At 39.5% G+C, this 14,253-nt stretch overlaps 1 protein-coding gene across 1 annotated transcript in view; it reads left to right on the top strand.

Moving 5' to 3' along the window:
• Positions 1 to 14,253, top strand: part of ITSN1 (intersectin 1) — a 138,159-nt gene that overhangs the window by 120,877 nt on the left and 3,029 nt on the right. Inside the window, exons 29-38 of the mRNA XM_067298961.1 lie at positions 4,247 to 4,368; positions 5,231 to 5,337; positions 6,697 to 6,880; positions 7,328 to 7,426; positions 8,270 to 8,437; positions 10,123 to 10,335; positions 10,870 to 10,991; positions 13,282 to 13,364; positions 13,465 to 13,548; positions 13,962 to 14,135. Coding sequence (XP_067155062.1) covers positions 4,247 to 4,368; positions 5,231 to 5,337; positions 6,697 to 6,880; positions 7,328 to 7,426; positions 8,270 to 8,437; positions 10,123 to 10,335; positions 10,870 to 10,991; positions 13,282 to 13,364; positions 13,465 to 13,548; positions 13,962 to 14,135 — 1,356 coding nt within the window. The remainder of the gene's footprint in view (positions 1 to 4,246; positions 4,369 to 5,230; positions 5,338 to 6,696; positions 6,881 to 7,327; positions 7,427 to 8,269; positions 8,438 to 10,122; positions 10,336 to 10,869; positions 10,992 to 13,281; positions 13,365 to 13,464; positions 13,549 to 13,961; positions 14,136 to 14,253) is intronic.

Raw genomic sequence — 14,253 nt, 5'->3', positions numbered from 1 at the left:
ACCTAAAGCACTGCAGAAAGATTTTGCTGTTGCAAAATGAAGATGATGGTAATGTATCACAAGTGTATATTGCTAGCCTTGACACTCAGGTGTGTTCTAGGATAAAAAGAAAAAAAAAGGGGGGAAATCAAAACTGTTAAAAAAAGATCCTGGATGTGTTGTTTGGCCCATCTGGATTGGCAGTGGCCTGATAAGAGCTGACTGGTGTGACCAGGAGGAGACGTGTTGCAGGTGACTTTTGTGCAAAACAAAGTAATATGTAATATTTTGCAAGTGGGGCTTTCCAGACTTGTTCCTAGATCCTACTTTCCTCCTTTCCAGAACAAAAAATTATGAACAACTATAGAGGGAGTGCTGTGTCCTACTGATAAATGGGCATACTGGTCCAGTTAAGATATTCTAAACAGGCTGAAATTGTTGAAAATAGCTGTGAAATGGGATTTGGCATCACAGAAGCTAGAGATGGAAAGATCTGTTTGATCACCAGAGTATGAGCTGTCCTCAGCAAAGGCTTGAAATGGTCTTCCAGGAGCGGATGCATCCCACAAGATGTTTTCCAGAAATTGATAGTTGTGTCTGAAGTTAGCTGATAAGCCAAGAAAAAGGAACCTGGTGGGACGCTGTAATTATTCTGAGTGAAGGGATGCTGTTGTCATGCCAGGAGGGCTATTTTCCCTGCTTCATGTTTTGGGGGAAACCTATGAAATACTTTTGTACTGCTTCTGGGTCCCTGTAACAGAACTGTTTCCTGTCTGCTGTGACCTTGTCATTACAGCCTGGGCTAGTATGAAGCTTGCTGTGAAATTTGGCTGTTGCCGTGTTTAGGATGGAGCATTCTCAACACCCCAACAGCATTGTTCAGGAACAACCTCCCCAGATTAGAAGGCATTAAAAGTTGTGCCCGTGTACTGAATCACTGAGTCCCACAGCAGAACCCTCCTGCTGTTGAAGCAGAATCTCTTGTGTACTGCTTTCAAACTTACTGATTCATTTCTAAAGACCCGTATCTTCAGGGTCCTGAAGGAAAAGGAACAAGACATTAACTTTTTAGAATGAAATTTGAAATTCTTTTTTTACATTTCTTCAGTTCTATGCGTCCAAAAGCACAGATTTCTAGTTACAGCATTTGTATGATGGCTCTGTAAGTGCCGAGAGAATGAATACCCAGTCTGGTGAGTGTGTGTGAGCGCCTCTGCTTGGATTCATACGTGTTACCCAGTCAGAGGGCAGAAATTTGTATTTTCACCTCATTGTGAACATATTGAATTAGCTGTTGTAATTTCCCCATTCTATTCTGAATTTACTAGCTATTTTGTAGTTAGAAACTCAAATTCAGCTTCTCCAGCCTTTCATATGGAATCCAACACACTACTTTTCAGAGTAGAAGAGAAAATATAAAGGAGAGTGGAGCACTCTGTCAAATTAAAAGACAAAATCCAGTGCCTAATTTTACGTACGTGAATGCACAAGGGACTGTGTGCTTTAAATTAGGAACATTAACCAATTCTTCACTGAAGTGAGGTCCTCCTCTTTATCTGTAACAGAACTTTTCCATTTGTCAGTGGAAATGTCTGATATCAAGGGCATTTTATAATCCCTACCAGGAGTCTCTTTTAGTTGGTTGAATTCATCAATGATATTATTACAGCTGCAAGTGGAATTTAGACATTTATAAAAGTACTTTACACAGTACTTTGGCTTCTCTGAAAAAACAGTTAGAGCCCTTTGGCCTGACATTTCAACTTGAAAAGGAACGCAGGGTTTTTTTGTTTCTTATACAAAGAGGAGAAAATGCTTGCTACTTCTGCACCTAATGGAAAAAAATCCAGTATTAGAAAAGTCTCTCCTACATGTTCTGCTCTGATAAGTCATTTTCTCAAATATTTAGTGTGAAAAGACATCATTTATTGAAGTTCAGAGTAGCTCATTTAAATCCCATTGACTATCTGTCAAGGTAGCCAGTAAAATATTGTAATTGCAAACGTTAAATGCTTCCTCTAAAATGTCGGTGGTTGGAAGTAAGACTTCAAACCAAGATCATCAGCATCTTTGAAGAGTAAACTTCCCCAGCCTCTAGAGAAAAAGTAGTTAAGCACTTTGTTCATTTTTAATGAAGCTGACAGTGCACAGAGAGAACTAAATCTGTTTTAGACCTGATTTACTTTACATGATAACTAAGAAAATGCTTTGAAAGTGCTCATTTATTAAGCAGAATTGAAGCTTTTGGAAAGTGCCCAACGTTTTGATTATTTTGGCATTAAATCAGGGTCATTTTAGTTGATAATTCTCAGACTCTACCTTTTTATTTCAAAAAAAATGTAAAGTGCCTCTTTGAAAGTGCTGCAATATATAGTGCCTAAAAGGAGCATTTTCAGTGTGCTTAGGCTTCTGATCTGATTTGTTTTTGGCTTTTTAAGCACAGAGGAAGCTACCATGACTGTCTAGATCTCTCTCCTTTTTTTTTTTTTCCTTCCTTCCTTTCCCCCAAAGTTATTGTTACTTTTTCTGAAGCGCAAATTAGTTGAAGCAGGGCGTCCCAAAGCACATTCATGAACAACTCAGTGGCAATACATGCAGACCTTGCTAGTGGCACGGTGCAGAATTACCTCTTGAACTGCATTCAGGAAGCTAAAAAATAGAGGAAGTGTTATCGAACTATTGACTTCGTATGCAAAGAACTGCAAGAGCTGCTCCAGGGTGGTGTGTTTAGGAGTAGTAGTGGTTCACTTTATTAAAGCATTTGAAAGCATCTGATCTAAAATACCCCTGTCAGATCTCAGTATGTTGATGTCATTGTTGATGTCATTGAAAAAGAAGTAAAAAAGCATTGGCTGTTTTAAAACTCGTGAAGTGAAGGTCTGATTATTTTTGAGACCAAATGTTTTCCCCTTGGGAAACTCTGTTTCAAAGGTGAATATATTGAATTTGCCAATACTTCATTGAGGGGTGGGGGAAAGAATTAAACTAAAGAATTTTGATCATGTAAAAATTCTTTTAAATACAGCATTATTGAAACAAAATGTTTTAAACTAGCCTGAAAACAAATTTCCTTTTTGAAATACATTTTATTTTATGCAGAAAGGGAATGAAAATAATAAATGTCTAAAATGAAACTGGAAGAAGATATTCCAGTTGCCAGTTTCAGAAGATTTTCATTCATCCCAGTTGAAAATTCTGGCTTACAGAAAACTTTGTAATTACATATTCTATTCTAACTCAGAATAAAAAAATGTGAAATTCTAGACTTTGTTATAGCATAAAAATTCTAGAATCTACACATAGTAAATACAAGGGAGATGATATTTGCAAAAGCAAAAGAAAAAACTGATGGAAGATGAGCTCCTAGTTACAAGCTGTTAACATGTTTTTAAAGATGAAAGGGAACGATAATCAACCCTTTTGGTTTGGTCTGTAAACTGACCTCCACTGACCTTCATGTATTTTGTCTCAAATCCTTAAAGATTTTGAGGTAATTTTTAGATGGAGTGTGAAGGAATAAAAACAAACTCCACTGCACCTTCTTGGTGAGAATGGCTGCTTTGACAGGAAAGGCAAAGGCTGAGCTTGAGCTTTGAGCCTAAAGAAGCCGGGGCCTCAATTCCTCCTGTTCATAGCTCTCGCTGTTTTGCCATTATCTTCACAGGTCTCCTCAGGGCATTTACGATTACTATGGCAGTCTGTCTTCCCTCTGTTCCCTTTTAGGGCACATCTACCTTATCTGTGGCAGCAATTCCAGATGAAGTCTTTGTCCCCTTTTTTGTATTAACCGAGATCACTTTGGGGACTTGTTTTTCAGTGCAGTCCCAGTTGAATAACGCAGCTAAAGGGGACAGTGAACTTTGGAGTGAGGTTGGGAATGGGCAGCCAGGGGTAAAGGAGACTTTTAAGCTTTGCCACCAGAGAAAACACTTTTTTAGCAATCCTGCTAGTGTCACAGAGAAGTCTGATTTAGTTGTTTCCAGATCGCATGCTTTCATTTTAATGAGATCCTCATTCACTTGTTTTAATAACTAATCATCATTAAGAAAGGCCTTGATTTTTTTTTTAAGTGCCATGTGTTAAAGACAAACGGTTTTGAGTCACTAAAATGGAAAGTTGTTAGCTTTGTGCTGCTATTACATGTGAGTTATGAATTAAATGAAGAGGCAGTAGTTACTCTTCAGTAAACATTATTTGAACTATGGCAGGTCTGTATGAATTTGCAAATGGCCATAAGTAAAACCTACTATTTTTTTGTGTTTTCCAGGGTGTGCAGACTTGCATCTTCTGGATATGCTGACACCTACTGAAAGAAAAAGGCAGGGATACATCCATGAACTCATTGTCACCGAAGAGAACTATGTAAATGATCTGCAGTTGGTCACGGAGGTAAGCACGCAGAGCAGCTTTAGGATCAGGTTTTATTCACTTGTCTTTTTAAAGAAAATTAGAGCAATAATTGCACTATGCAAAGTAATTCGTTCTTTGATATCACTGCCATGTTTGACTTCCTAGGAATGATCTGTATTCAATCGTTATATATATATGTGTGTGTACAGGTGTGGGTGTAACTAATATTGACCCCTTGTGTTACTGTCACTGAAACACAAATTTTTAAATTATCATTCTAGTAAACTCTTTCCCCTCCTGAATTTGAATGTTTATTTCTCATGTGTAGAGCACATTTTGTGCCAGTTTCACAGTGACAATCAGTTATTCTTTTTTTTTTTTTTTAATGTTATAAAGTGCATCTCTGATGTGGGAAAAAAGGGAATTCAAACAGGCAACTCAAATGGACAATCCCTTTGACAGAGGCGAAAGTGTTTTGTTGGTTTTTTTTGGCAAAATGATCAAATGAGACACTATCAGATAAATTAGAACTACCATAAAGGAGTCCAAACTAAAATGTCCTTTCAGTTGTATTATCAAAGTAGACCTGAGATATTTTGCAGGAGACCTCTGACTAAAATACCCATGGTTAAAACAGATTGTCCACACCATAAGTAACACTAGCAACACAAGTTTAGATCATGCTCTTTTAAAGCAATATCTTATTCTCAAACATATTATCAGGAAATGCTATGGATCTCTAGGGCACAGGGCGTGTTTGAAGTCTGTTCCAGTGAGTATCAGGTGCTACTCTGTTGTAAAATTTTCACACCTCCAGGCTAAGAAAGTGAGCATCAATCTTAGTCACTTTGAATATACTTAACATATACTTTCTAAATTGCTTAATTTTCTGAATCTATAGATCTTCCAGAAACCACTAATGGAATCTGAGCTGCTAACAGAAAAAGAAGTTGCTATGATTTTTGTTAATTGGAAGGAGCTGATTATGTGCAATATTAAACTACTGAAGTAAGTTTTCCCCCCATACTTAGCAATAACAAAATCATGGGTCTCTCCCCCCACTTCTCCTTTTAGCTGCATGAAAATATTTGCCACCTATGAAAATAGTAGCCAAAAATGCCATGCGGTTTTCCTTTTTGGAAAAAGCAAAATATTAACAATGTTTCCTAGGAATTATTTGTTGTCGAGAAAAATCCAGTAGTTGTTTGTGAGTCAGTATTTGCACTTTCTTTGCTCTTGGTGTACATGTGCTCCTGAAAGCAAGATCAACCTCTCCTGAAGAGTAGTGCCCGTCAAGGCCAACCACAGTCTTTCATATTCTTTTACTTGCTCTGTCTCTGTCACAGCCCATAGCCATTCCACTTATCTGTGAAAGCAAAACAAAGCACAACAATCTCTGCCTCACTTGTTTTGAGTTAGCTGATGTATTCCTTTAGTTATTGTAGGCTTATCACATCTGAATGAGCTGTTTTGTGAGAAGCAGCACCAACAAAGCCTGGTTTCCTATGGATTTGTGTCCAGTGTACCCTGCACCCTTCCTTCTACAGTCTCCAACTACTGCAGCCCCAACTCTCTGCCATGAAACTCCACACAGTGCAAGTACCCTTATTTCTCCCTTCATCCTCTGTGGCCTCTGATGGATCCTTTCCTCCCACTTGCACCTTTCTCCTCCATCCCTACTGCTTCAGCAAGAGACAGTAAATGCTGTGACTGGTCTGGAGGTACACGCAAACAGATTGCTCATCTGGCCACTGCCAGACAAAATGAATAAGAGTTGAGTAAAACGTGCATCTTCATAAGCAAGAGGATTAATAAAGTTCCTATTTCCCCCCCCTCCTACTGAGCTGCTAATTTTCATTGAACTTTTAGGGATTTTTTTAACTTTGAGATATCTCTTCTTTTGTAAAATGTGCTTGAAAATGACCCACAAGTTCAGAAGTTATGACAGGGATAGGACAATCACAGGCAGCGCAATGACAATAAACCTCCTTTCCTTAGGAAACCAGGCTAAAAACTTAAAAGTAGCTTTGGGCATGAAGTAGTGGTAAGGTTTCCATCCCTGATTCTAGAGCGTATCTGTATTCTCTTTCTAAACTAATGAACAAGGAACTGACATTCTAATCTGGCTTTGCATCGACTTAATTTCAAATAATACTTTGACCACAAGAGGGAAAAATGATGTTGGCTGAGAGGGCAATCCTGATTATTGTATTCTTACACTATGGAATAAATCTTGTGGCTGATCTTCTATTATTCAGGGCTCTGTTTCAGTAATGAATAAGAACCAAATCGTTTATTTCATAAATCAGGAATCATTCATTAGTGGTCTAGTTACTCATAAAACACACATGACCTTTTCATGTTTAGGGCATTGCGTGTGCGTAAGAAGATGTCTGGAGAGAAGATGCCAGTGAAAATGATTGGTGACATCCTGACAGCTCAGCTGCCCCACATGCAGCCGTACATTCGATTCTGTAGCTGCCAGCTCAATGGGGCAGCCCTCATCCAGCAGAAAACAGATGAAGTCCCAGAGTTCAAGGAGTTTGTTAAAGTAAGAGAAGAAACAATCACCATGAATTTTATACACAGTACATTTAGATCATCATTTTGCTGATTTCTAAATCATGGTCTTAGAACAGTGCTGTATGTTGGGCTAGAATGAAGAACTTTTGAACTTCAGCATTCATTGAAGGAATACATTTTTTCAAAGAACAATAGTGCCATAAAATACTTCATTTTGGTTTAGTAATGTTTTTGCAGTTACATGCTGGTACCCCAACAAATAAATAGTAAGAAGAGGCCATTATCCTGTACTGGCAGGACAGGTGAAGAATATTTGTAAAAAATACAAGAAATTCTACTACTCTGACGTTGTTTGTGATCTAAGAACAGGTTAACTGAAGCATTTGTTGTCTTACCTTTTCCCTTCTTAGAGGAGCTTATTTTGCAGTGTTTTAAACAAACTGACTAACACCATTTTACCTCTCTAATGTTTCAGAGGTTAGCAATGGATCCTCGCTGTAAAGGAATGCCACTATCAAGTTTTCTACTAAAGCCTATGCAACGGGTAACAAGATACCCACTAATAATTAAAAATGTACGTTCTTTTGCAAAGATGCCAGTTTTGATGCTGCTTTGCTTATAGCTTAATTACAGAGTAGTTTCCTATCTGTGTCAAGCTTTGCCAGTGTCAGATTTCTGATGGGGGAATGGGGGCTATCCTTTTATCTCGATCACACTGGAGCAAATCAGCAGTAACTCATCAGGCTTCAACAAAATGACACCGGATTTCTGTTACAAACGGAAGTGAGACTTGCACAGAAAGAACCAGAAGGCAGTAAAAGCCGGATTAAAAGTTCAAAATTCAAAAAACAGGAGTAATGGGTTAATCTTGCACTCGTCTTAGCCTTTTTCCACAGTGCCGTTCCCTTCCTGTAGTCTTGTAAATGATGTTCAGTGTGCAACCCTGAATGCCGAGTTATTGCAAGTTATGTTACTGCGCAGCTTACATTACTGGATAACTTACAGCCCTTTTCTAACTTTCATTTGTTGCCTAACGCGTACTGAATAATATTAGTGAACTTGACCCAAGACTTTCATAGGAAAGAATCCAATTTTAAATTGGATGTTGGCATTTAGAGATTCCTTTATCAGTCCTGGATTTATTTCTGTATATGACCAGAATTTGCATATTTATGTCAGAAGTGTGAGCTCTGTACTGATGTAAGGGCTCTGCAGACAGGCATTCATTTCAGCTGTTCACAGCCAAACCCTGAGTTTGTCTCCTATTTTTCATGTATGTCAAGGGGGGGAAAAATTTGGAACGTATTGGCCATCTCTGATAAAAATAAAGAAGTAAAACAAAGTGCAGGGCTGAAAAGATGAATATGTTTTTAACTACAGATAACAGAAGAGGCCAATGTATTTTATTTACCTGCAGATAATAGAAAACACTCCTGAAAACCACCCTGACCACAGCCATTTGAAGCATGCTCTCGAGAAAGCAGAAGAATTATGTTCTCAAGTAAATGAAGGAGTGCGGGAAAAGGAAAATTCAGATAGGCTGGAGTGGATCCAGGCTCATGTTCAGTGTGAAGGCCTGTCTGAGGTAAACAGTGTACTGTCTAGAGAAATGCAAAATGTGGGTGTGCTTCTCTACCAGTCAGGAAGAAACCATGGCTCACATGCAGCACTGCATCAAGGGACAAACAGTGTAATCAAATAATGTAATCTTTAATCATTTGTTTTCATCCTTCTTTGGCTATCTTTCACTCATGCACGTTATCCTTTTTGCTGCTTGTGTTATTGCTTTCTATTTGATAAATACTGTTTTTGTTTCCTGTCTTTGGACAAATGCCAGATTAAATGCTGCAATTTTCAAATGCAACTTTCCAGTTTCATAGCTCCATACAATAAAGTGTTTGTTGTACTGCTGTTACCTCAACCTGAAGCTATACCTGACCATCCTGGAGTGCTTAAAACTCATCACAGAAAATATTCTTTGTTCTAAGACTTGGCATTGAAAACTCAAAAATACTGACCAAGTCTCTCTCTAGACTTTACTGTTAGACTTTAGAAGTCACTTTGCCTACCACTGTATATTATTTTATAAGGTACCATGGCAAACTTCTCTAGTGAGAATGCAATAAAAATATTGTGTTGGTTATGTCCTACAAGAGGATGGAGGACTTTTTGATGGCCTCCCTATTGCTGGTGAGGATAATAGAATCAGACAGAACATAACTTGATTTTAAATTGTTTTGGGTTCTAGAAGTTAAAAAATAATAATAAGCATTGGTTGGTTTATAAACTGGAAAAATATGCATTTCATCTTATGAAGTCTGTTTCAAGGGAAAAACACATATGACAATTTCAGAAGTGTGAAAGTCACTGTCAGCTATCTTTTAAGCATAACTACTGCCCAAAGTGAGAGGGGTTCAGGTTCATTTGTCTTCTGTACATGACGTCTGACTCTGGAACACCAAAAATATTGCTTGAAAGACCAACTGACTGCCTGTTTGCTGTCATGGTAATGCCAGTAACAGCCTTGCGTCTATGGCGTGGAGTGGTCAGGCCTTGCCGCAGTCTGCTGGTTTAGATGTTTCTAATCTATAAAAAGAACCACTCCAGATCTACCTGCTCAGCCAGCTAGGACGGCAAGAACCACGCAACCTGACCAGTGGAAATAAGCCTAAAAATTACACCTTACCAAAGGGTAAGCCTACTGCTGATCTGATAACAACCTCTACATGAATAATAAATTCTTCCCATCCCAGCCACTTATTGGCAGCTATCCTCTAATCCCAGGTACTGGGGTACACAAAGACAGGTTATCTGGGAGTCCTTTAGTATGCTTTAAAGAATGAAATTCAGATACTGGGAGCAAAAGCACTTGTTAATTCATGTAGTCCATGTTGAGAAAGCTTATCGTTTGGAGAAGACATTTGCATAACTACTGCTAATCTAGGACAAGTCATCATCAGCTCAGTCCCACTCAGGGAGATGCATGTTTGTGGCAGAGAAATTCAAAAGGAGGCACAGATGCTTTTGGCTTCTCTCTGATTGTCCAGGACTTGCCCCGTGCAACTGATGGGCTGCCCTACAGTTAATTTTGTATAGCTTTCCTGTGACTTGCACTGCTTATCATATGCAAGACAGAGACATTGCTCATCATCCCTGTGACACGAATTAAAACCAATGTTAGGACTCAAAACTATATTTGATCTCTTTCAGGGGAACCTCGATTGTTTTACTTTATACAGTGCGTTGTTGTTCTTCTCCTACTTTTCGCAGCAACTCGTATTTAATTCTGTTACAAACTGCTTGGGACCACGCAAGTTTCTGCACAGTGGGAAACTCTATAAAGCCAAGAGTAACAAGGAACTGTACGGCTTTCTGTTCAACGATTTCCTCCTCCTGACTCAGATCATAAAACCTCTTGGCTCTTCTGGCACAGACAAGGTCTTCAGCCCCAAGTCTAATCTTCAGTATAAAATGTACAAAACTGTAAGTACCACTCTTAAATGGTGACCAAGATCTTTATATTCTAACTGTGATATGGGAGACAGTAGCTCCCTTACTGGTGCTGTGGGCAATAGCCTTTGTATAAAAGAAGTAGGAAAGGTTTGGTATATGCTGGGGATTCCAGGGACTGGTGGTGAACAAACTGGTTGTTAGCTTTAGCTAGATAAGAAAAGGTGCTTTTGAAGCTCTCCCAAAACAACCTCTTCAACAAAGGTCATGGGTATCAGGGAGTGAGGCAGGGAGTAGTGTTAGCTGCTCCCCGTGGGAAAGGGCAGATTGCGATGCTCCGTAAGGCTGCCCTCTTACTTCAGAAGACATGTTCCCAGACTCTGGAGACACCTGTATCTTTGATAATAAACAAGTTCAAAAAAGGGCAGATCTGAAGAAAGATGGGAATTAGGAAGAAGGGGAAAAAGATATTGTAGGCACAAAGGAAATCTGTTGTAATTATTCTTGTTGAATGTATCTGTTCGGATATTGTGCTATAGAACTGTGGTTTTGCCTAATGTTTTACAGCCCATTTTTCTAAATGAGGTACTAGTAAAATTACCCACAGACCCCTCTGGAGATGAGCCCATCTTCCATATCTCCCACATTGATAGAGTCTATACACTTCGGGCTGAAAGCATTAATGAGAGGTAAGTACCTGTGCAGGCCATGTTAATACTGAATTTGAGAAGTCTGATGCAAATGTATGGGATATACAGATGCATAGTCATCTCCATGGAAACCTTTACAAAGCAGTTTGTCACAAGACTATCTGGAGAATTCCCTGTGCCTGAGAATATGGTGATATTTATTATATGAAAAGGAGGGAGAAATAATGATGTTTCCCAGATTCCAGTAAGACCAACAGTGAAATGGTTAAGAGGGCTGATATTTATGGAACATTTTATGCTAGCGTAAGGAAGCCAAAAGATGCAATCCTATCTTCCCCTGTTAACAGCCATCTGTTTTTGTGCCAGTGCAAGCATTTTTATGGCTATATGTTGAATGAGATTCAGGAACAGGTCAAAATTAAAACTTGAAGCAAAAACCTACCAAAGAAAACCTGGTTAGTTTTAACCTGGTTCAGTTTAGACTGGAACAGTCAAAAGAATGACAAGTCTGAAACTTCACGTTGTGATTTTTGTCTCTGGCAAGCTTAGGAAGACAGGATTACACTGACTTACTTATATTGAAAAGATTTTTCTGCACAAATATAAAGTCTTGAAAGGTAACTTTTGTTAAAAGATGAAAAGTCCAGCAAAAGCTAATTAAACCACTAGAGAAGTGCACATAAGATATATAACATAGTTTAGGCATAGTATTTTGCTGGCTTGCAAATGTGTTGCCCCTAACAATTCTAATGCATAAAAAGTATAAAACATTTTTGCTCCCTGCCTGCCTGGCAGAATGTGGAATTTTACTTCATTATTACTTATATGCATGTAATTTCTCTTGCAAAAGATCATACTTCTGTGGATACCACTTGTCCTTTGGGGTGTGCTTTCCACCTCTGTGCTACAGAATAGCATAGTGGTTAGACCCTTGGTGATGAACATCGACATAGCTCTATTGCCTTTTAAACTTAGGATCTGTTGCACAGATCATACAATTGCAATTATCAGCTGTTCCGTGTCAGGCCACCCACTGCAGTAATCAGAAACATCTGAACTTGGCACCACATTCATCCCACCTACCTTCAGGCTCTTCAGTGAGGTGCCTGTGATAGGAGCTTAGGCAGGCTACACTGTACCATCAATGGAAGAGACAGCCAGATCTTTACGTCCTGAACGCCCTCTGGAGGTGCCTGCCTCTCTCCATTCACCACAGAGAGGAGAGCCCAGGACCTGCTCTCCTAATTTAGGCACTTCAGTCAAATGCCTTTACAACTGTTGACTTTGATTTGTAGCAGAATTGCTTTTTAAATAAATGCAGAATTTCAGGTGAGAGAAACGGCTAGGTTTTTATCGTTTACTTGCTTTTAATTAATGACAACAGAAATAAAGTATTAGCATCAATGAATGATTAATTTGCCCATGATCACAGGCTAAATTTGGTCCTTGATACACTTCCAAAGCTGCCATTTACTTAACTTTAGGGCTGGCCTGGAAGACAGAATTGGCCCTAAGTGTTTTGTTTTTTCAAAAAGCTATCTGTGAGTGTTTAGACGCTGTGAGTGTTTAGACGCTGGTCCGGGCAAGTGTAAAGAGCTGCAGCTTACTGTGGAACAGCAGCTCTTCACATTGGGATCTGAAATGGATTCATGACTTCTAGATGCTTTTGTTCTACCTTGACCCATGTCTCAGGCTTCCTTGTGTGTCACAGCTGTTCTTCTAAACACTTGAGGCCCAGTAGGACCCAGCAGGCCAGCAGTGGCTGCTGAAGCCAGGATCTGGGTATGTGACAGTCTGGTCCCATACTGTAAGGGAGCTGAGGGACCCGTAGGGAAACCACTCATCACCTGTGAACTCCTCCCTGAATTACGCTTAATGTGTCTTGAGTCTCAGAAGGGTTTCGGTATGAAACCTCTAGGTTCAAGAAAACTGGCCACCTCTGCAGTGAAGCAGTCCTGACCTTTTTCTAATATCTACAAGAAATTAGCTTACTGTAATAAAGCAAAAGACTTGGTGAGAACAAGCCTGTTATCTCCTCCTTTTGATTTCTCACCAAGTCCTTACCTGTTTGTGGTTCTCTTGAGCTTTCTTTATGCGATGGGATCTGCTAGCTTGGGATGTTTAAACCTCTGCAGGTACCAAGAATTTCAGTAAGATCTCTTCTAAACAGGCAGCTTCAGCATAGCAGATCCTGGGATGGGATCAGAGCTTTAGGCTGCAAGTGTTTTGAATGAGGGCCAGCTTTATTTTTTCTGCTACGCTCTAATGAGGAAAAATGGGATCATAATGGATATGGTATTTTGCAACATTTTTTCTCTTCCTTCTGAAGGACTGCCTGGGTTCAGAAAATTAAAGCTGCTTCGGAACTTTACATAGAGACTGAAAAGAAGAAGAGGGAAAAGGCCTACTTAGGTACAGCATGGGATGCAGGGATTCTCCTCTTTTGTGGAAATGCCCATGGGCAGGAAAATATCATAATGACTTTTGTCTCTCCTCTTCTGTTTAACCGCAGTTCGCTCGCAAAGAGCAACAGGCATTGGGAGGTTGATGGTGAATATTGTTGAAGGCATTGAACTAAAACCTTGCAGATCCCATGGTAAGAGCCTTGGGTTTTTCATAATATATGCTCTATAAAAAAGACATTCACTTTTGTTAAACTAATTTTAAGGGAAGTTCTGTCCAAAACATGGGTTTTGTTTAATGAAGCGGTTTTAATGAACTTAAAATATACAGAGGTGATTTTGTGCAGTTCAGCATCAGTCATGCAGGTGTCCTGCACTTAAGCATTTGTTTCAAGCAAGCTTAGTTTCCACCGTAGAGACCATAAGCCACAAAGTCCTGAAATCATGGTAGTGGAAGGTGCTCTGCACCTTGCAGAATTGTGTCCCTGTTTATTAAAATGACAGTGAGGCCACAACCTTTCCCCTGTTAGCTGGCTATAGGAGCCAAGAGGATATTCACACACCTAAAAAAGTGATTACACTCTTCTATTTGCTTCCTTCTTCCCAGGAAAGAGTAACCCATACTGTGAGGTGACGATGGGCTCTCAGTGCCACATTACCAAGACAATACAGGACACCCTCAATCCGAAGTGGAACTCCAACTGCCAATTCTTTATCAAAGACCTCGAGCAGGACGTACTCTGCATTACAGTGTTCGAGAGGGACCAATTCTCCCCAGATGGTAAGCAGGAGGCTGCCACGCTTCCAAGACTGTTTTCAGATCTCCCATTTCTAAGATGTACATGCCTGCTGGGGTAAATAGTATACCCCTTTGCGTAGCCAGGGTCTGACTCACCCTT

Source organism: Apteryx mantelli, chromosome 1 (genome assembly GCF_036417845.1).
Source record: "Apteryx mantelli isolate bAptMan1 chromosome 1, bAptMan1.hap1, whole genome shotgun sequence".
Lineage (NCBI taxonomy): Eukaryota > Metazoa > Chordata > Aves > Apterygiformes > Apterygidae > Apteryx > Apteryx mantelli.
The sequence above is the reverse complement of the archived record's forward strand: the minus strand, read 5'-3'. Positions and strand labels throughout refer to the sequence as shown.